Genomic DNA, 22738 nt, shown 5'->3' with positions numbered 1-22738 from the left:
TCATCTATTTTCAACTCTACGTATATTAAATTTATTTCTTTTGAACGTCACTTAACTTGACTTCTCGTAGAAAACAAGTGTGATAAATATGTTATGAAATAAATATACTGTCTCAGTGTTCAAGCATCAAATATCCCCCCTACAATAACAGAAACTCACACATCACTAAGTCCTCCATCACCATCGATTGAACACGAAACGTCATTGAAGCGAGACAATTTATCGCAATGTTCGATATCCATTAACGAGTATGCATTGTGTACTAAATTGTACCTTCGAATGTAAGGCGCAAGCTACATCGATACATTGTCGTTTTGGTTCAAGTGTGAGCGGCTTTTATGCGATGGTTGCGCTTCATTGAAGCGCGGCGGTAACTAAATACCGTGGCCGCTATATGTCAGTATGTGTATGAGATCGTTTTTATAAATATTTATAATGTATTTGGGTATAAATATTATGTTACGCTAGTTATGTACTAAAAGGGTAGACAGAGGTCTGATTATCTTAACACATTGAACGCCGTAGTGGTCACCGATGACCAACGTTAGCGGAGGATTTGCCTTTAACAGCTTTCTATTAGCAGCTTCAAAGACTTAAACTCTGATTTGTGTGAGTGTGGGTTGTCAGAAAAGATTTTCTGTGACTTAAAAATAATTAACTTTCATTTAACTAACTGAAGTTAAGATCAAGTATTCGAAATTCCATAATAAACAAAAATCTAAAGTCAAAATTATTTATTTCAAATACCATAAAGGCACTTTTGAACCTCAAAGCAAATACATATAATACTTAATATTAATAAAGTCTGTCTGTCGGTCAGTCCTTTAGTAAAGCTATTTTCATAATCTTGTACCTAACCGCTTATCGGATCACGGGAAAGGAAAACGGAAACTAAAGCATGGCAAAATAGCAAATTGATAATAAATAGTGTTGCACCCAAGTCCAGTGGAACATGTTTAAAATTGTTAGCTTGCCCAACCCTAATGAGTAAGTATCGGACTGACCCGTATACCTTAATCGATTCCGACAACTTTCACAAAAAATATAACCTTAGATACATTTGGTATTTATTACTATTCCATAATTAGGTACGGTACTAGAATTTTAAGCATTAACTCTAATAGAATATAATAACTCAAATTTTAATATAAAGAACTTAAACCTGAATATTTACCATGTTTATTAGTTTTTGTGAGTTTCCGATATTATGTTCCTATATCCGCATATACTCCAGTTCATCCGTGATCATGGCGCTTGCAACAGTGCCGAAATATTGGAAACTCACAAAAACTAATAAACATGGTAAATATCCCGTTTTAAGCTCTAACGATATTACTAGTGATAATATCCGTTTAAAAACTTATAACTCGAATTTTAGTTCACCTATTGTGGGCAAAATCCGATCATAAAGTTCTAGATAATAATAACATATTATATATCATAAATTAAATGCTTAACTAACCCCAGGTGATTAGCTATGTATGTCGATTTTTATACTGTAGCCCATAAAATTAATCATAGTCATAAAGACGCCCACCAAATTCGTCAAATCACGTAATATTAAGTATGCATCAACTTTAAAGCAGTGAATATTCAAATAATAATTCCAATTATCATAAATTAATAATTCATTATTATAACTGTTGGAGATCCTTTGAGAATTATTGCTTATCTGTGCCATTCTATTCTTTATGCAGAGGCGACAATGACATTCAGCCAAGTCCGGTCATGAAACGAATCCGCATTCTGCACATAAATTAATATTTCTACAAAAATTAATGATTATTATCATATTTGCATTTGTAGAAAAATATCTAAATTAATAAGCATAAATTAATATATTTAATTTAATATAAATAGGAATAAAAAGAACATTAAAAGTTTCATACGTTTCGTTGTTTCGTACCAAACCGAATACAATAATTTAAACAGACCAATAGCAGAGCCGTGAAGTTCTGCAAGGCATCAATCAATCTTCATCAGACTCGACAGCGTTGCCGAATTTTTGGCATTAGCTACAAACACAAGTGTTGAACTTGGTTCAATAACCGTATTTACCCTACTACGCCAATTACAACAACATTCTCGCAAAATAAACGTTTTAGCACTTTACTATTACAATTGGGTAGTTTCCTAGGTCAAAAATAAATTATTTTGACATTTCAATACTACAAAATAACCCAAAATAATCGCACTTTCATTCTTTAATTTGACGATATATTTATTTATTTACTACCTAATTTTATAAAAAAAATATGACGTCATAAGTTGTGATCTCCTACTAAATTCATACCTAGAAAAGTATTTTTTGACATTACGATAAAAGTATTGAATTTGACTAGTTGAAAACAAGCGTATTCATTTAAAAAAACAAAACGATGCACAGATTAAAAAACAACAATCATTGACACTTTCCCGCGCAAAAGCACGGCAGTTGACAAAAAAGGCATTGGAGTTGGAAGCATTAATAGGGCGATATTCCTAATTCAAACGACAAGTGAGCTCGTGCGGGGTCAACGACCCGTGGGTAAGTAGGTCGGGCGACTTGACGTGACTATTTATAGCCGATGGACGCTAGGTTTGACAATACGGCTTGATGGCTTGCACCTCGAGGCCAAAACTGCGCCCTTCCTATGTGAATACAGAATGAGAACTTGAGTAGGTGGATACGAGTGGCACTCTGCGGGTTTCTCTTAGCTTTGATTACCTTACCTACTTGTGTTAGACAAACTTTGAGGTGTATCTGTGTAACGTCTTACGAAACTTGTGGACTCACTGATTAGATACCGTACTCAACACATCGTAAAATATTAATTTGAAGAAAGTTTAAACTCTATCTATCGATTTGACATTCCCTTACAAGTTCCATTTGATTAAAATTTTATACTTATCGATCTAATCGTGGAATTATAAACAGACGTTCACACATTGCGATAGTAAACTCTACCAATAAAGTGTATCAGGCGTCTGTCTGTCTGGCCAACGGACACTGGATTTGATTGGATTTTTATCACCTCACAAATACTTTATGGTCAATGGTAGAACGTGGTACTTTTTAATTAGCTCTAGAACCTCCTTTGTGTTCTTGAAAGAGTTTTTAATTCCAAAGAGGTCGAATACCGATAGATAGACTATGGAGTGCTTTTAATATCAATAGGTACGTACATAACTAGGTATTTACATAAGTATATATAGAAGTATTCGTCCCTTCCATTCATTCCATTTATTCCCTCAGAATATTGGAAAGATCCCTCGTCTGTTATTATTGTACCTTCCACTTGGAGTAGGGTTGAAAAACATTAGGTAACTTTCGTATTTTCCACAAAAACACATTTCGAAGGCAAAAACCATTTTACTTATTGTAGGTAAATACTTTAAGAAATAAGATTTATGATCTTAATATGTGTCTTTAGATTTATGAAAAAAAGTAAAGTAAAATAAAAATTGTATGATACTTTCGTATCTCTGGGTATTAAAAAAGTATACATTTTTTATTTGTAAAATAACAAATGGTAGCCATTCATATTATTCATTACCAAAAACATTTGCCCTGTGCGAGGAATGTTTTCTATATTTTGAATTCATCTACAAATGCATCACATTCAGATACGGATCACCAACTTACCACTTAAAAAAAGCCTTAATATTAAAATAGCCCTTCCAAACTGCTGACTGAAAAAATCACCGCCAAGCTCTATCGCACGTGCCAACAAGAGTACTTATGACCGATATGAGGTTCTTGGCACATATACCTTTATAGCGGAAACCTGCATGACCATATACACCAGGTCCAGTCCACCTGTCATAATGAAGGAAACGGAAATGCGAAAGATAGCCGCCTGACCGCCGCGCGCCGCTTAATTGTCGGATTTTCACGTTTAAGGACAAACAATGGGTCATTAATACATTTTTTGTTCGTAACACCGACTTTTTAAGACAATTATGAGGACATGACATAAAATGGAAGTTAAATTAAGTTGTTCTTTGACACTAGAGTGGAAATCTTTTACAGATTCCAAAGGTAATTAGGTTGTCCTAAATATTTTAGCGTTAGAAATAGGACGCTTACTTTTTAATGACTTTTTTAGCAAACTAGCCTTTGCCTGCGGCTTCGCTTTAGCCTATGTGTTATTCCAGACCACAATCAATCCCTGTTCCAAATTTCATCCTGATCCTTTCAGCCGTTTTGACGTGATTGAGTAACAAACATACATACAATCCCAGAAACTTTTGCATTTATAATATTATAAAGTAAGATATCCAAACCTGAAAGGAACAAGAAGGTCCTTTGTAAAATAATGATTTAAAATTTTGTATCAAAATTGGCACTTGACTTGAAAGATTTCGAGCCCTCCAAGTCTATTTTCAATGCTTTTATCATATTTATAAAGATAGAAATAGATATAAGTGCGTACTTTACATTTTAAGAGAATTGACTTCTAGTACTAAGTGCTGCTGAAGTAACGAGATGTGAGACAGCCTATAAATATATCTGCCGAAAAGGACTATCAAACTTAAAAAATACTGTTTCAACTTTTAGAAATTTAAGTCTTTGACTGCCAATAGAAAACTGTTGAAGGCAAATCCTCCGCTAACGTTAGTCGGTCGCCGGTGACCACCACGGCGTTCAATGTGTTAAAGATAAACCTAGGTTAAGGAACTAATTAATATAATAATAGAAAAAGAATCTTAAATATTCAAGCTTATGACAATCGCTCATAGTAGTCAGGTTAATACTCAGACTTTGAAATAAGGTGGGCTTTATTAGGCGACTGTACCTTCTAAATAAAAGTCTCCAAAGAAACTTTTATTGTTACCTCGCGAAGTATAACACGTCTTCAAGTCCATCAATGTAAAATGTCTGTCTCTTGTCCCCAGGTCCCCCGCGACAGCTTCAAGCACATAGTGAAGGCGTGCGAGTGCCCCCTCTACTGGAAGATGCCGCTGTTCCTCGCCACACAACAGAACCTACACGTGCCTGTCGACGGACACAAGTTCATCGATTTCTGGAGAGAGTAAGTTTTTATACAAACCCTACTCTTGCCGTGGTTGTCACAAAAGCCGATTTACTACTACTTTTTATTTATTTACCAGGCACCAGCATTCTCTGAAAAGCCTAAACCCTATAAACTGTGATTTTCAAGTCACCTGCAAAGCCTTTTTTGAGAGGGGAAATCATCCAATCAATACTCCCGCATTGGGCGACGCGAGAGAAAGTGTCAAACTCTTACTGAATAAAAATTAAAGCAAGAGTAGTGCAGTAGTGCTTTGCAAGCCGGAGAATAAAACCTCAAGGTAACCGGCAGCTCCGGTTCTGATAAGCCTGAACCCTATAAACTATGATTTCCAAGTCGCCTGCAAAGGCTGGAGATTATAGTAGTAAACATTTTTATGTAAAGGAGAGGATGAGCCATCCTGCAATCATGATGATATTTACCTAAACTCCTGAAGGTGTTTCAGACAGATTCACAAGTCTTTATTTAAATTTTATAGACTAAACTCGCAGACAATGCAATTGATAAAAAAAAACTAACCAAATAACTAAATATATTTTATCTTAAAAGTTTAAAACAAAAACGCCTACTAAACCTAACAATACAATCTTTTACAAGAAATTAAACCTTTTATTCTAACTTTCCAGTTCCTACGTCAGCAAATTTGTTAAATTCGAAGACCATTAAACTGAAATTAAGCTAAGAATCAGCACTTTCCAAAAGCCAACATTTAGGAAATACAACCCAAGAACTCTTGCTTAGCTAATCTGATTATTAAGTATTTTAAGTTGTGCTAAATGACGAACTTACAAAACTTGAAATCATTCACTAACTGTAAATGTAAATAAAAATTAGTTATCTACCAATATGTAGTTAGTCTTGCGTTTGCAATGTTTATTCGAAAACGACTGAATTTACTTTCGATCTTGAAATATTTATGAAACTTCAGTAAGATTAAATTCTTCAATAGTATTAAGAGTGAATTAAAAAGAAATTGCAATTCATTTTTATCCAAAAATACACTGTATTCTTTTCCCACACAAACTGCTCTGCAAATTCCAATATGGAACAAATATATCATTATTGAGCTTCAACTAGTACAAAATAAAAACAAATGACAAAAAAGAATGACAATGACGTTAGACCAAAAATGACAAGGCCAGAAATATATCATGTTCTCTTTCTCAATCTAAATTTTTACCGCATTAGAACAACACAAAAAAAACAAATGACATGTCAATAACGTCATACCGAAAATAACAAAGCCAGAAAAATTCCCAGCCAGAACTTTTTACTAAAAGATATGTCTACAAAATTCACATAAAATTCCGAACTCGCTAACTACCAACATAAAAAAAAAACAACACGAAAATATGGCACGTAATAAGTAATCTGAAACATTCAAATAGAACGATAACAGTCAAGGTTAAATATTATGTAAGTTATATAAGTTCTGTAATAATTATATCGTAAAGAAAATTAATAAACGCTCACGAATTCCTCAGGTTGAAACACTTTACGGCATTTAAAGAGCCTGGCGGCCATAATTGTTACTTCTACTAGTGCCTATTAATTATTAGAGGCGTCACCCTTGCCAAAAGAAAGAAAGCTTAGAAAAAATAAGTTTTCCCCTGAAATTACATAATTGCTCAGTTTTCTTAGTGAGCCTACATCAGTATAGATTAGTTTTTTATAAGAATTTTAAACAAATTAAAATCTTTCTTCATTTCTTATACAAAACTATTCTTCTCCAAACAAAAATAAGAACTAAAAAGAAAACAAATATGACAAATATCTATCTGTAACCTACATCTGTAAAATAAACATTAAACAGTACAATTCATATTAAGCTAAGAGCTAGAAGAAAACAGTATCAGATAAATATCAAAACAATTTTAATTTGGCATAAAAACAACAAAATACCGTCCCTTCTTTTTAAACTTTTGAAAAAAGTAACAAAATGCACTTAAGGGCTAGACAATAAACATGTTCATGTTTACGCTCAAGTTGAAAGTTGACAGTTTACAGGAGTAGCTATGTTTGCCGCATGGCTTCGCTCGCGATAACTGCTGTCATTTTGTACTGCCCCAAATGCTCAGTGGCATACAACTCCAAGCGAGCATTGTTGATCGATGCACCCATCTGGAATAGATAAAAGTTCGTTAGAAACGTAAATAACAAGAGTTTAATTAAAGAATAGTCTCCATTTCTGACATGACCCAGTTGTTGTCTATTGATAGAAGGAGAGTTTCATTGAAATATCTGAACAACGAAACTAAATTGGATTTATTTGACTTTGAACAAAATGTCGATTATTTTAGAGCTAGCTTGATTGATGGATTCACTTTGATCGTTGGATTATAAATCTACAGACACTTTATTATAAAGATCAATGTTTATTTTTTCTAGCGTTTTTATTCAGTATCTCTCTCAAATGAAAAGTTATGCTTATGTTTTGCTTATGTTTTCTAAAATAAAAAATCATTCCTTTAACATCAATACGGCTGTTTCGAACTAGTCAAATTCAATTGGTACTTTTATAGAAATGTCAAAAACGATACCTTTCAATGAATTTGTAGGAGATTGGAAATTATGACGTCATAATTTTTTTGCGTCAAGTTGCATACTTATTACGAAAAAAATAGCAAAAAAAATTTAAAAATTAACTTTCATTCATGAAAGTACGATTATTTTGGAATATTCTATTGTATTGAAAAGTTAAGTTGTAAACATATATTTTTTAAATGAGTAACGAATAGATTCTTGCTCGTTCTTCTCCATTCAAAGCTATGCTTAGGAACGAGCACCTAGCTTCACTGACGGACTCACTGACAGACTATTGTTTATTTCTTTATTTATAGACAATTTCAAAAGTACCTAAATATAATTATGGTTTAATAGGAATAAATGATTTGACTTTGAAATAATCTACTTTTGACCTAGAAAACTAGACAATTATGATATCATCTAAATGAAAAAAAATCTCGTTTCCAGAATGACGTCACAGTGCCACGACATGGCGTCTCGCTTCGTGTACATCCTGACGCGAGGGAAGAGCAACACATTAGCTCCTGAAGACTTCGTGCCTCTCGTGCAGGATGTCGTCGACACACACCCCGGCCTCTCCTTCCTCAAGGAGGCCACCGAGTTCCACTCACGATACGTGCATACTGTAAGTAATTTCTAGAATAGAAAATGATAGTTGTGTTTTTTATTTGCAAACTAGCTGGCCCGGCAAACTTCGTACCGCCTCAAACATTTTACTCACCTTTTAAACCATCTCTGGGCTTCCAGAAATAATTCAAAACCAAAATTTACCAAATCGGTCTAGCCGTTCTCGAGTTTTGGATCGATTTTTATATATATAGTTTTAAATGTTCGATTCTGGTCGAAAGAAGCGCTATCGCACCTTAAACTACGTAAAAGTTTACCCTAAACGTAAACTTTTGAATTGGCTTTTATATTTTTAACGTGTTTTCATTCAGTTTTAATAAAATCAAATCTACACCTATGTATGATCAATTCAATTTAATATTCAGTTGTTTTGGAAGTCTACCGAAGCGACGTATTACGTTTAAAGACTTATTAGTCTTTAATTTTTCGTCAGAGGATTTTCGTAGCTTCAGCTTTAAAAAACTCATTTTCAAAGTATGAAAAAATGTTTAATGACTTCTTTTAACCACCAATTTGTATTTGAAAAATCGAAAGAATACCCGGAAACGACTTATAACATATTGAAGTGGGCACATGACGCGACGGTAACTCAGTCCTTAGGGAAATTTCCCGCTGCATACTAAAAGATAGGCGCATTACGGAAACTCGGACGAAATATTTCGGTTTTACTTTTATACCGACCTTTCACTTTCAGTTGAAAAATATTTGTTTTACCCATTGAGTATGGAGCTAAGGAGTTACTTACTTCTATCTTTTAAGAGAAAGAAACAAAAAAGTGCCTGTTTAAGACACTTAAGAGCTATCCAAATAGATGTAAATGGTTACCAAATGTGCATTTTAAATCCTTTTTTTTTTCTTATTCAAGTATTTTTTTTTTCTTAACTTTCTCCGTAAGAGCTATACAAATAGATGTACCTAAATGGTTACCAAATGTACATTTTAAAACCTTTTTTTTTTTCTTTTTAAGGTTACTCCACATTTGCACGTTCCAACCAAGATTCAAATTGGCATTTGTTAACTTAGTCAAGACAAAGTCAAAACATATTTTTTTTTTATTTCTTAATGGCTACCGAGTCTCCAATACAAAGTTGTCGACTATTCTGCCAGTGTCGAGTAACATTTATTTCAATAAAATTATTCCTAAATTAGGGACTTTTAAAATGTCAAATTGAATTGTCCGTCAGTCTGTCTGTCAGTGAAGCTAGCTCGTAAGCATACTCCTTTATCTGTATACTCCATAGTTTTGCCCAATTTTAGTGTTATTACTGAGCACTTCACAATCGATTACTTTCACTACTTTTCGACTGTTATTGTTGCGTAAGAACAAAGCCATTAGAGGCACGCGATTGGACGAAGTGCCTCTTGTTTTAACAATTCAAATTATTTAATTAAGTGCCTTTTGGCCTACCGCGAAAATTGTTCTCGTTCCTAGTAAATGTCGTTGAATAGGGCTTAGTATAATTTATGAACGCTATTTTGTACTGTATGACTAAGTTTAGGGTTGTTAGCGAAAATTTGCCGGTCATATAATATCTTAAGATAAATATCAAATAGCTTTGACTTTCTATTCCCGCACACCAGTGCGACTGGGAACGTACCCATTCCTTTATAGATAGGATGGGATAGGAATTGATTGGTACCCATCCCTTTCCTAATAACGAGACGGTAAAGAGGATATCTCATGGAAACTCTTAATTATTGGCTAAAACAATTACTACAATTTAAGTCATTTATTAAAAGCTTCAATTATTTTATCAATACTAAGACATGTCGACTTTATTAGACATTTTTTCTTAATTCCAGGTGATCGCTAGGATATTTTACTGCGTGAATCGAACTTGGTCGGGCAGAATATCGATCCCCGAGCTGAGAAGATCGAATCTACTTCAAGTTATACAGCTGTTAGAAGACGAAGAAGATATTAATCAAGTCACACAATATTTTAGGTAAGACCTTTCCAAGTGTCCAAACACACTATGCCGAACGTACGCGACCGAAGTTCCGCGGCTGATTTTACGTTCCAATGTATTCGGCTGATATGACACACCATAAGTGCCGAACTTACGCGGCAGAAATTCAATGGCGCAATACAGTTCTACAGAATACGTTGCCACCGAATTGCCGCTGAACTTACGCCCGACCGAAGTTCGGCTGCACGCTATAACGCAACGTAATTTCGGCATAATGTGTCGCCAGTAATTCAAATAGCATTGCAGGCGTAATCATGCTGACCTTCGGTCGCGTATCCTCGGCATAGTGTGTTTAAACACCAATTATTCTTAGGTACATCAGTTTTAAAGCTATGTTTACTTTCCTATTCAAAATAAATGGTACCCAGTTACTCAGAGCTGAAAGCACCTATTACAATGTCTACACCGCAAATCGATTGTGTAATCAGAATTACATTAATAGATTCATCCAAGAATTCAAGCTAAATTCTATTCACGTGGGACTTATAACACTATTATGTACAAAAAAAAAGTTATTTAAATGATGAAAATTATTGCAATTTTAAAACTTTCGAACCAATTCTAAAATGTAGGTAATATGTATTTATCGTACCTCTTTATAATTTTAAACGAAACACTTGGTATTAAAACGTTAAAAGATATACAAAGTTTACTTAGGCATCTGTATCGCATGACAGACGATACACAAAATTGGTATTCATACATACTTCAGTATCTGTCTTTCAGTTTTCAGACATATAGAACAAGTATTACAATGAATGTATTTCTTTATATTTCAGTTACGAGCATTTCTACGTGATCTATTGTAAATTCTGGGAGCTAGACAGAGACCACGACTTATTCATAGACAAGCACGATCTCGCGAGGCATAATGACCATGGTAAGACTAATTTTATTTTTGTGTTTCGTTGTGTGAGTGAGGTTATCGGAGGCCCAATTACCCCTTCTCAATCCCCGATTCCCCAACAACCCTTAAATTCCAACAACAACATATCGTCACGCCTTTAATCCCCGAAGGTAGACAGAGGTGCACATTATGGCATGTAATGCCACTGTGTACACCCACTTTGTACACCCTTACACTGTGTACACCCTTAAATTCCTAACCCCCAAAAGGCCGGCAACGCACTTGTAACGCCTCTTGTGTTTTGGATATCCATGGGCGGCGGCGATTGCTTACCATCAGGTGATCCGTCTGCTCGTTTATCGGCTTCTAAACAACAGACAACATTACAAATTCACCCCTCACTATCAAAACAAAGAGTCTAAAGTTCCCCCGAATCATTGCTTCCGCAGTAACTTATCGACATTATTTTCCAAAGTGACAAACTTCTTGTCACGTTACATTAAAACTTTTATTTGTTCGCCAAACTTTTGACAGAGTTATGGCTTAGCTTCCTTTTTTATTACATTCTAACAAAGTAACAATTTGTTTAGATGCAAATAAATAAAATTCAAGAGCCCAATGATTTACGATGTGACTTCCGTAACTTTGGAAAGGTCTACTTTACTTATTCCTTACTTTACTTTATTTCATGTATTATTCATGTAGTACAAAAAACGATACGAGTATGTGCAATGTCCCCCTATAGACCAGTCACAACCGCGGATTCTGTGCTTATTCCTTAGATTTTTTTGATATCGGTAGGTATAATCAGACCTAAAATCTGATCATCAATAAATTTTAACACTCAAAATTGATCAGGTAGAGAATAATTCAGATTGATACGCCGTCTTTTTGTCTTCGTACTTTATTACTTTTTATTTTCAATTTTCTCATTTCCATTTTTAATGTTTCACCTTCCAGCGCTATCAAGCCGTATGATCGAGCGGGTGCTATCAGGGTGCGTGACTCGAGGCAACCAGAACCGCCTGACTCCGGACGGGGAGCCTCGCATGTCATACACAGAGTTCGTCTGGTTCCTCTTGGCTGAGGAGGACAAGACACATCCCACGGCAATCGAGTATTGGTTCAGGTATGTTCTTTGCACGTAACTTATAAAGAAGAAATCTGAAAGTATCAACAAAATCTTTATTTCCTTTATTATGTAATATTTTAATTATTTTTTAAATACTAGCTGACAAACTTCGTTCCGCCTCAAACATACTTTTTTTGTTATATATTATTACCTTTTAATCTGTCAATGGACTTTCATAAATACTTCAAGACTATATACATATAATTAGCTGAATCGGTCCACCCGTTCTCGAGTTTTAGCGAGACTAACGAACAGTAAGTAATTTATCTTTATATATAGAGATAATAATGTAAGTTTTCTTAATTTCCAGATGTATGGACGTGGACGGCGACGGGTACATCTCGATGTACGAGCTGGAGTACTTCTACGAGGAGCAGATGCAGAGGATGGAGGCCATTGGCATCGAGACCCTGCCCTTCAACGACTGCTTGTGTCAGGTGAGACACAGAGCTTACCGCCGCACCTAATCAGAACCATTTAATGGTTAGGTACTTAAATTTTTGACTGCCAATAGAAAACTGTTAAAGGCAAATCCTCCGCTAACGTCGGTCACCCGTGACCACCACGGCGTTCAATGTGTTAACCCAGTCTAAGCCATTGATTTCGACACAAAATCGTGACTAAGAAACCGTTTAAGTACCTTATCGTTAAATAATGAGTACGACAGTTAATCTTTAAAATCTTTTCTTTTCATATCTCCCTTAGATGATATTATTTTTATTTGCTAATCGACTAACTACGCCCAATATGTTGAAACTTTAAACACTATTTTACTAAGACACCCTCAAGGTTAACATCTTATTAGTTAACCAATAAATTACGAGAATAAGTAGATGTACACAATTATGTTTATAAGTGAAAAATGCAGAGTAAAAATGCAAAAATAATTCTTATATTCTTATAAATAAATAAATTCCTCAGATGCTGGACATGGTGCACCCTGCAGAAGAAGGCAAGGTGACCCTGTCGGACCTCAAGCGATGCAAGCTGACGCCAATATTCTTCGACACCTTCTTCAACCTCGAGAAATACTTGGACCACGAACAACGTGATCCGTTCGCCACGCAGCGAGACTCCGATTGTGAGGTGAGCTAAACGAATACAACTATTTACATTTAGTCGATTATTTTGTAACACTAGCAACATTCATCGTTAAATGTTACCAACATAAAAATAATAGCTTTAGGTTTGAGAAAAGAAAAAAGTATGAACAAGGAAATTAAATGTAACTTTTGTTGTACTTATTATCATGATCCTATATTCCTTTTGTTAATACTATAATACATTATTGTCTTTGCAGATGTCAGAATGGGACAGATTTGCGGCGGAAGAGTACGAGCTGTTGGTCGCAGAGGAGGGCGGCAGTGACGCACAAGACCAAATGTAAGTCCACCACCATGCCACCCGCGTCACCGCATATATTTATATACTATACTATGACTTAATGAAACACGTGCAATAATAATGTTTGTTTCTTACCATAAACAGGCAGTTATATAGGATAATGAAAGAATCAGAGAAAAAGAAGTGTATGAATCGATTCTTAGACTTATGCAGAGCTAACGGACTGAACGGATTCAGATTATACAAATAAATATATGTGACTCGGTGGTAAAGTAGACTATAGACTAGCCATGTTGCCCGACTTCGCACTAGTTCATACTAGACACAGCATTGTGGAGCATTGTGCGGCACGATCACTGCCTAGGACCCGCACAACCCTCGTTACTTACCTCGACTCCTCACGATATACTGACTCAGTACTTGTGCGATATGTTCTGAATGCAAACGATAATATCACCTAGACAGTAATTAATTCAAGGAACCATTTCCTACCTGTTACATCATCTTAACACACATCACAAGTTATTAGACTCATGTTTAGTTCCTATTTTTTTCATTTCTGTTATTATTTATTTAATATATCTATGTTATATGTATATCGTATGTATATATGTACCCAGTCGTATATTATTTTCTTTTCGTTCATGATATATTTTAATTTCTTTCATCAGGGAGGAAGACAGATCTGGCTATGCTAGGGTAAGAGTGTGTTGGTGACTTGCAGTGTATGTATTGTGATACTTTGTCTGGTTGCACTGGGCCTGGCCATGTTACATGCTGGACGCGGGCCTCGGGCCGTGGCGCTGCCTCACAGTTCAGCTTGACGTGCGGCCGTATTCTTGTGCCCTCCATTTGCATTTTGCTCATTTACGATTTGTCGCTTACAAGAATGAATTTGCACTGAAACGTAATCACATTAAACTACCAAAGTATCGAAATGATCTTCTAAACGTCCTCTCCCAGAATTCATTGCTGTTGATTTTGCTTGAAAGTCTTTGTCTGCCTTACTGATGAAATACATATTATGTTCCTGTAAATATGTAAACCCTCCCCACTCCGTACACAACTGAACATTTTGAGCTTTTGTTTGTCAATAATACCGAGACTCTGCGCATGGAGCGAAACTAACAAAGATGAACTTGTACACTTGCATTCAGTACATATAATATTTATGATATGACATCGAACGATTGTCCCAGAGTTACAGCGCATTACTAACATATCATTTAATATTCCAGCTCATACGATGAGACGGACGAGGACTGTTTATCGCCAAACCTAGACGACATCACCAACACGGAGGTCATTGAAGACTCGAGCGTCGAGGAGTCCACGCTTAGCGAGTGCGGGGCGGCGCGCCACCCGCGCCCTCTAGCCGCGCAGGGCGCCGCCCCCGCACCCGCGCCCGCGTCCGGCGCTGGATATGTCAACCTCAGCTCCATCTACTCCATCGGCAGTGACCGCTGGGCTAACAACACCGCCCCGCCCTCTAAAAATGGCATCACCGACAAAAAGCTCCCCGAGAAGCCTGTCCCTCCCGAAAAGCCAGTCAGCCTCATGATGGTCAATGGTAAAATGGACAATCGGTACGCTGGCTTCGGCAACAACAGCTTCCTGTACTCGCAGCTCGTGGGCTCCAGTGGTGCGCGCACCAAAGACCCTCCTTCGTATACGGCGGCCACCAGTGGTGCCCTCTTCGACAAATCTGTTGACCCCAAAAAGACTGTCACGTCTCCAGTGAAACCCAAATCACCTGTCACGAGTCCCGTGAATGGCGTGAATAAAATCTCAGACAACTACGAGCGAGCGGTCGCGGAGCGTCTCAGCCCACAGAAGGAGATCTCCAGGCTGAACCGCAGCAGTCTGTTTAGTAAAGTGAATACTGGAGTGGTCTCCAGCAAAGTGAAGAAGAAATCTGCCCGCCAGGACGAGGAGGACGAGGACTACGCGCGCGACAGCGACGAATGTTCCATTTAGGAATCGCTAACCCAGTGATGTTGCCATATGCAATAATGAAACGGTTTATTTCAGTGAACACCAAAGATTACACGATGAACGTGCAATTCGTGAGACGTTAGATTACCTACCTTACCTGATATCAAATTAGAATAGTTGTAATATTGTCTGCCGTTAATTGAAACAGAGAAATATTTTTTCAGCGTATCCTAGTGGTTGATACGTGCCTTGTGTCAGTGTAGCGAGTTAGACGATGCCGCGTTCAGACGTTAGTCGATTAGTGTGGTTAGAGAACTAAAGTGCATTATCCCGAACTAAAGAAACTGTTCTTTGACGGAACCTTGTGTAGTATCGCATAGACTAGTGTCAGCATTTGAATAGTCTAGTATTTATGTATGTATTGTTTTAATTTTATGTCTCAAATTAACCATATCAAACAATGATATTTTTGTTTGCGCAGGCGTTGATGTGTTTTAATTTTGAATCTATAATTATAATTATGTATTATTTAACTTTTAATTGTATTTGTCGCCTAAAATTAATTACAAAATCATATCATTCCTCCATCCAGGTCGTAATAATTGAATAAATATAATAATCATGAAACTAAAAGTAATAATAAAATCACTGTCATTTGAAATTGGTCGTCCATAAAGCTTTATTTATTTATTTATCGTGAAAAAGATCAGTATAAAAACACGCACAGATTAATTTAGAGAAATGTAGTAGATAGAAATATTTTTGATAAGAGGTTGACTCCTATCCTGCATCTACCTTCTTTTTTCGAAGTATTTCATATGACGTGGTGTGTGTGTGTGTGTGTGTTGTGTACAACGTTACATTGTTGTTGGCTCGAAGTCGTCACTGTTGACGCTAGTGATGTACTATATTAATTAATTTAATCTAAATGTTGGCAACACTTGTACTAGAGACGTTACTACCCTCCTTGTGGGTCTCGTTTGGAACAATTGTTTTATTCGATCAAATTCGAAAATAAAGTTGAATTTATATTTTAATTAATTGTAAATTAATAATTTGGGTACGGTAGTGGGTGGTACGATGTATGGATGTTCGTAAAAAGGAGGAGTTTGTGTCGACATAATATGTAGGGAAGTAATAGTGAAGGCAGCTGTATTATAATAAGCTTTCTAGGTAATGCTAGGTAGATTACGTTATGCTCTAGTCTACAGGTGCTGTAAGAAGCCAACTGACGGTCTACCACTTCGACATAATTTGTTTACAAACACGTCTTCAAATCAACAAGTTTGTCACAACCAAAGAATCGGTTGTTAGATTTTATAATCACCTAAATAAAGTACTGAGTTTTATTAATCATGGATTTTATATTTCAGTTATTATTTAATGAAATGTTCGATAGGGTATTACTAAGTTAAATATGAGAATTTTTTCATAATGTAATGTTAGTTACGATTTTAAATCCAATTGTTTTCAAGTGTGTAGTTTCAAAAACTTGATGTATGACTCTGTTGTACATGTAAAACATTGTGCCTCATTTATAAGGTTTTTGTCACGAATAATATTCACATGATGATAACTAGCACCGGATTCACCCGTACCTACCTATGCTACAATTTCATTTAAAGTTAAGACTAGTCATTTTCATGAACTAAAACCACATCTATTTACAATCCTCAGTGGAACTAATTTTACCAAGTATTAACCAAAACGATTGTTCACATTTTTAACAAATTTTATTAATATGTTGTGTACTGTTAATTAGGATAATTTTTATTGGGGTATGTTTTAAATACCTAACAGTTTTGAGCTTAGCTGTTTTTAAAGTTGAAACACTTTAGTTTATTAGGTAGTGTAGTTCTTATAATTAAGTTACCGATTTTTTAAGGTAATTAATAGTTTCGGTAATGACTGTCGTATTGTTCTTTTGTAGTTGTTATACTTGCGAGTTGAGTAGTTTTGTTTTAATCATAAATCGGATTAACTCTTTATCTCAATGCAAATACGAGTATTACCTATATGTATCTGATCAGTCTCAGCCATTTTTCGTAATAGTGCCATTTTGTAGTCAAATATCATCAAACTTTTCAATCTCATAAACTTCATTATCGTATATAACATGATTTCATTTAATTATTTGCATTTGAAAAGATGTTTTAAACCTGTATATGTATATACCTAATTATCAATTATGAACGCATTTGGTACGCGTGGAAAATTAGACACGTTCCTAAAAAAAGCCTAATAATTAATTATTATTATTATACATTTCTAATGAATTAAGTAGCTACAAAATTGTAACCCTACAAATAAGTTAAGTATTTCCTTAATTTAAATATAGGTAGGTACGATATTTTGTTCTCGTACGTATGTATCTGTGCCGGTCTAAAATATATTAGTTTTCTTATTAAAATTTTTAGACAAAATTGTTATTAGTGACTATGTAATATGTATATGTATTTAATTTTTATTTTTCAATATAAATGCACAGTTGTAGACTGTCATTAACAAATTAGTTTAATAACTTAGCGCCGCGAGATTAATCATAATGAATCATTGTTTAAATATAAGATTTTTTACCGACATTAGTGGTGACAAAGAAATGGTGTGTTAACATTAAATAAACGATGACAGACCTATTGTTAAGTCTCCTAATAAAGTACATTACTGTATTTAAAGAAGAATTTTATTTTTTATCCTTTAACCTTCTCTCAATGAAGCAATCACCAGCCAAGGTCAGGCCGTATTCCAATCTAACCACCTATTAGGGCTGATGCTTGATCCGGAGCTGCGGACTACCTGGCGGGTTTACCGGGGCTCCGACTTGAAAAGCAGGTGTAGGAACGGGGTGGTTTTAGTCAGTAAGAGTCTGACACTTCCTCTCGCGTCGTCCAAGGCGAGAGAAGTCATTGAATGATTTCTCCCCCCGCCCCCAAAATCCTATCTAACCAATCTATACACAACTTGATGATGAATCAAAGTACATATAAAAAAAATAAAGTTACACAAGCCTGATGTGCAATAAGTGCCTGATATGCACATCATTGTCCACTATTATCCCCACTATTATCGTCGGGCAAGACGAAGGAGACTCTCAGACTCTTGCCGAGACTATAAAACCCCTCACGTGGGTACAAGCTTGGAATACATGATTCCATAAGGTCGAGAGTCTTGTAAGTAACATATTACTTTAAATTTCGAAAAAAACCAGTAAGTCACTTAATACATCAAGTGCACACTAAACTTGTTCAGTATAATTAGAATAGCTACTTTTCACCAGTTAACTAAGTAAGTATGTTATTAGTGAATCCCACATAATAGGAGATAATTCTTTTATCGCTTTATTGTACACTAGGCATAATTCCAGCCTCACTGCAATTCATTTTAAACTTTTTTCAAAATTTAAAAATCCCCAATAATTCTTCTGGAAATCAAACTCAACAGTCCCGTATACATTTGGTTAATTCACGCAGTAAAAGTTTCGAAGATGTAAGATTTCATTCTATTGTAATTATTGGAAATGTGTATTGATAACTGATTTTCGACTAATTATAAATTATCGAAGCACATCCCTAACATAAACGTCACTGTCACTGTCAGTTAAATGATCAAAACAATCCAATGTCACCGTTGGGGGTAGTACGGTTGAACGTTCTTTTGAAAAGTAGATTAATATTAAACAGTGCGCCTCTCAGAATTTTGAAAATGCCGTTTTATGCAGTGGCCAAAGGCCGAACAACAGGTATATTTATGACTTGGCCTGATTGTGAAGCTCAAGTGAAAGGATTTCCAGGTGCCAGGTACAAGAAATTCGATTCAGTTGTGAGTGCTCAAGATTTTATCACAGCAAATGGTGGATCTAGCAATAACAGTAAATCGAAAAAGCCTAGCGACCACTCAAAATCATTTTCAAGTACATCAAATAACCTTAAAAAGTCAACATCTAGTAGTAGCACAGTACAAAGTAACAATGTGGCGAAAGAACTCAAAAGGAAATCAGAAGTTAGTGAGGGCTACGCGAGGGAAAACGACAGTGACTACTCAGATGATTCAGACGACTTGAACACAATAATAACGAAACAAATGGATGACATAGAGAAAAGACTGAAAACATTTGAGAAAGGTGTAGATAAAATATATAAGAAAGGAACTAAGAAAACTATTCTCATAGAGCCTCCTCAAAATAAGAGACGTAAGACTAGCGGTGGTGACGAATTTGATATTGACAGTGAAGGGTATGTGCAGGTGTACACAGATGGGGCCTGTTCTGCCAATGGTAGGAGTGGAGCCCGAGCTGGCCTCGGGGTCTTCTGGGGAGATGGCCACCCTCTAAACGTGAGTGAGCCAGTATCAGGCCGCGCCACCAACAACTGCGGAGAGATCCAAGCTTCTACTAAAGCTATCAAACTTGCCCTCCAGAATGGAATACAGAAGTTGGCAATAAACACAGACTCCAAGTTTGTCATCAATTCTGTTACTAAATGGATGCCTGGTAATTAGAGTTTTATTATTTAAAATTACCTATTATATCTTTAAAACCTTATTATACTACTTTACCATATGCATAATGATAATTTAAATGTGGCACTCATTAATAATCTGATAAGTAATAAGTGCATTTTATAAGATTAGATTGTATTAAATAAATTGAGGCCATATTTCAAATTCAAATGTAACAAGATATAACTAAAATTCCTCATTATTACAGATATTCAATCATTTAATAATTCTTTTTACATTTTCCTTTCCAGGGTGGAAGCGTAAAGGCTGGAAGCTTGCATCGGGAGAGCCAGTGAAGAATGAGAAAGATTTCAAAGACTTGGATAGTGTGCAACACAAACTGCAAATCAAATGGAACTATGTGGAGGCACATCGGGGAATACACGGCAATGAAATGGCTGACGAACTGGCCAAGGCTGGTGCTGCCATGTATAATAAATGATTAGCATAGAATTGTTTAGATAGGAGATCTGTTTCAATATATGGCCAGTGTTAATAACCTGTAGATTTGCTTACTAGAGACTATACTGGGGATATACTAGGGTGACTGGAAATAAATCAAGTATATTTATTAACATGACGTGTTTGTACTCATGATTACATATAATATTCCCATATCTTTTTTTTGTATAATTTTTATTTTTATCACATTAACAAAGTAAAGTAAAATAAATAAAGATCCAAAATACCTACCTAGTTACTAGTCTTTCGATAGCATGGGCGCGGGCGCCTCGTTGCCAACAGCTGATCACGCGAAACCATATTATTGTGATAAGAATAAAACCAATGAGTATACGAAAATAGTTTCTTAGGGAAAGAGGTTTGTAATCATGAGTACAATAACATGTTTAAATATCGTTCACTAATAACCAGGCACCCTATATGTATTAGTGTAGAGCTCCATACAAAATGTGTTACAAAATCTCTTGTAAGTAAATCTACAGATAGATAGGTTATTGAAGAAGGCTGTACATAACTATTTATCTAGTATTATGAGGTTGTCTGTTTATGTACTAGTACTATGAGCTTGTTGTAACTATTCTATAAATTGATCAACTATTACTAGTTAGTCCATATTGCATTGAGTGAATGCCAGCAGGTCAACCTACTTCAATATATTCAATATGTTTTGAACCTTTCTGTTATGTGTAATAAAGCTAAAAATGTATTAAACTGATTTGAAAGATTGGGGTAACTTGATGTACTTGTGTCTAGATAATAAAAATAATTATGTCCTATGTAACACTAGTCAACACAATTTTTAAACTTTTTTTACTGTATAGAGCAAGGTACTATGCAGGTATTATACCAGGTACTTGACCCATATTATAGAATGACACTTAAGTCAAGATCTCTTTTTAAGATTCTTTTTTTTTCTCTGATAGTAGTGAAAAGGGATGCAAATACTTTTCATCTATGTGCATCCCTTTCCAACTATACTTTAGCAAAGATCTTGACTGGACAAAATTAATTACTGATACTAATCTGAAATCTCTTGTTGAATCTGGATTTTTGAGAAATGTTCAGTCGAAATAATTTCAAAAATTTATGTAAATTGATTGAGAATAGGTATTCATTGCAGCTGACTTATAGTAATGTAGGTAATGTTGTTGACTAATGTATTTTTGTGACCATTTTACCTTCCTGCAGATTTGTATTATTTATGATTAAGTAGTAATATGACTATGTATTGAAATAGCTGGATATCTCTTGTTGTTATTATGTGTTGTGAAGAAATATTTGGCTGTGAACTTGTTCTTGGAGAGTACTTGTAACAATATAAAGCATTTATTCTTATCAGAACGCGTTTTATTCTTTAAAGATAGAGTTATATGTATGTAGGGTATATATACCTATCTTTATTTTTTTGAGGCGGGAAAGTCATCCAATGACCTCTCCCGCGAGGACGAGGCGAGAGGGAGTGTCAGACTCATACTGACTAAAAACCACCCCGTTCCTACTCTTGATTTTCGAGCCGGAGCCCCGGTAAACCCGCTAGGTAGTCCGCAACTCCGAATCAGGCATCAGCCCTACTGGGTACCATTCTGTGGTGGGTCTTTGAGGCGCCCACGAAACGGGACGCGCCGTACGCACAGGTATGGATACCTTTATTAGTGTGATTATGTTAGTACTGAGAATTTTCGATACCTAACTGAAAATACTACTAATAACCGATACCAGCACAGTTTGTACAGCAATCGCGCCTGTAAGCATTCAGCCAACGGGGCATATGTTAGGTATGCGCCAACAATGGCGCATACATTACATTTGACAATATCAAACCTGCTACATTAGGGTATTTTCCTGTATCGTGAATACGTTTACAAAAGCAAACATAATTTAACAAACACATTAAAATACACCTATGAGTTAGCCCGCACTGGAATCAAACTCGCAACACGGGCAACAACAGCCGAGCCACTACGCCAACCGTGGAGTCGTTCTACCTATTATAAGTTGTGTATAAATAACAGTAGGTAATAAAAGTTTTTTTTATATATCTGTGATAACGTATAACAGGTTATGGACAAATAAGTTTATTATTCCAATAGTGAACTTAAAATCAAGGACGAGGCTATTAGGTACCGTAAAATGGGGTGAATAGGGACAGAAGAGGGGTGAATAGGTATAGGGAAATTCTTCATAGTGTCTATTCACCCCTCTTCTGTCCCTATTCACCTCTCGAACCCTATTCACCCCATTTTACTGTACAACCTACTTAAGGAAGTACCTACGATATTCCACTCATACTTCTTCTGTGATATTCATAAACCAGCATGTATATGTACCACAATTTATCTATAATAGTCCGGTCAAAATAGACATTGAAGGTTTACATTAATTC

At 35.6% G+C, this 22738-nt stretch overlaps 2 protein-coding genes across 5 annotated transcripts in view; both read left to right on the top strand.

Annotated features, from left to right (window-relative positions):
- The window catches only part of LOC118262280 (serine/threonine-protein phosphatase 2A regulatory subunit B'' subunit delta), a 151846-nt gene extending 133775 nt beyond the window's left edge, over positions 1 to 18071 (top strand). For 2 of the 4 annotated variants that reach the window (XM_035573500.2, XM_050697810.1), the window contains exons 3-11: positions 4879 to 5015; positions 7989 to 8166; positions 9972 to 10114; positions 10918 to 11018; positions 11946 to 12114; positions 12428 to 12554; positions 13039 to 13203; positions 13418 to 13500; positions 14700 to 18071. In XM_035573500.2, coding sequence (XP_035429393.2) covers positions 4879 to 5015; positions 7989 to 8166; positions 9972 to 10114; positions 10918 to 11018; positions 11946 to 12114; positions 12428 to 12554; positions 13039 to 13203; positions 13418 to 13500; positions 14700 to 15438 — 1842 coding nt within the window. In that variant the 3' untranslated portion in view covers positions 15439 to 18071. Of the gene's footprint in view, positions 1 to 4878; positions 5016 to 7988; positions 8167 to 9971; positions 10115 to 10917; positions 11019 to 11945; positions 12115 to 12427; positions 12555 to 13038; positions 13204 to 13417; positions 13501 to 13605; positions 13729 to 14132; positions 14161 to 14699 lie in introns of all 4 variants that reach the window. The other 2 variants (XM_035573501.2, XM_050697809.1) reach the window with 2 other exon arrangements.
- A 928-nt stretch (positions 18072 to 18999) lies between these two features.
- Positions 19000 to 21690, top strand: LOC118262905 (ribonuclease H1-like). The gene is made up of 2 exons (XM_035574564.2): positions 19000 to 19885; positions 20145 to 21690. Exons 1-2 carry the CDS (start codon positions 19015 to 19017, stop codon positions 20333 to 20335), a joined length of 1062 nt encoding a protein of 353 aa, XP_035430457.2. The 5' UTR covers positions 19000 to 19014; the 3' UTR covers positions 20336 to 21690.
- The last annotated feature ends 1048 nt before the right edge of the window (positions 21691 to 22738 follow it).

This window comes from Spodoptera frugiperda, chromosome 12 (assembly GCF_023101765.2).
Source record: "Spodoptera frugiperda isolate SF20-4 chromosome 12, AGI-APGP_CSIRO_Sfru_2.0, whole genome shotgun sequence".
NCBI classification, from domain to species: domain Eukaryota; kingdom Metazoa; phylum Arthropoda; class Insecta; order Lepidoptera; family Noctuidae; genus Spodoptera; species Spodoptera frugiperda.
This window is presented reverse-complemented; position numbering and strand designations above follow the sequence as displayed.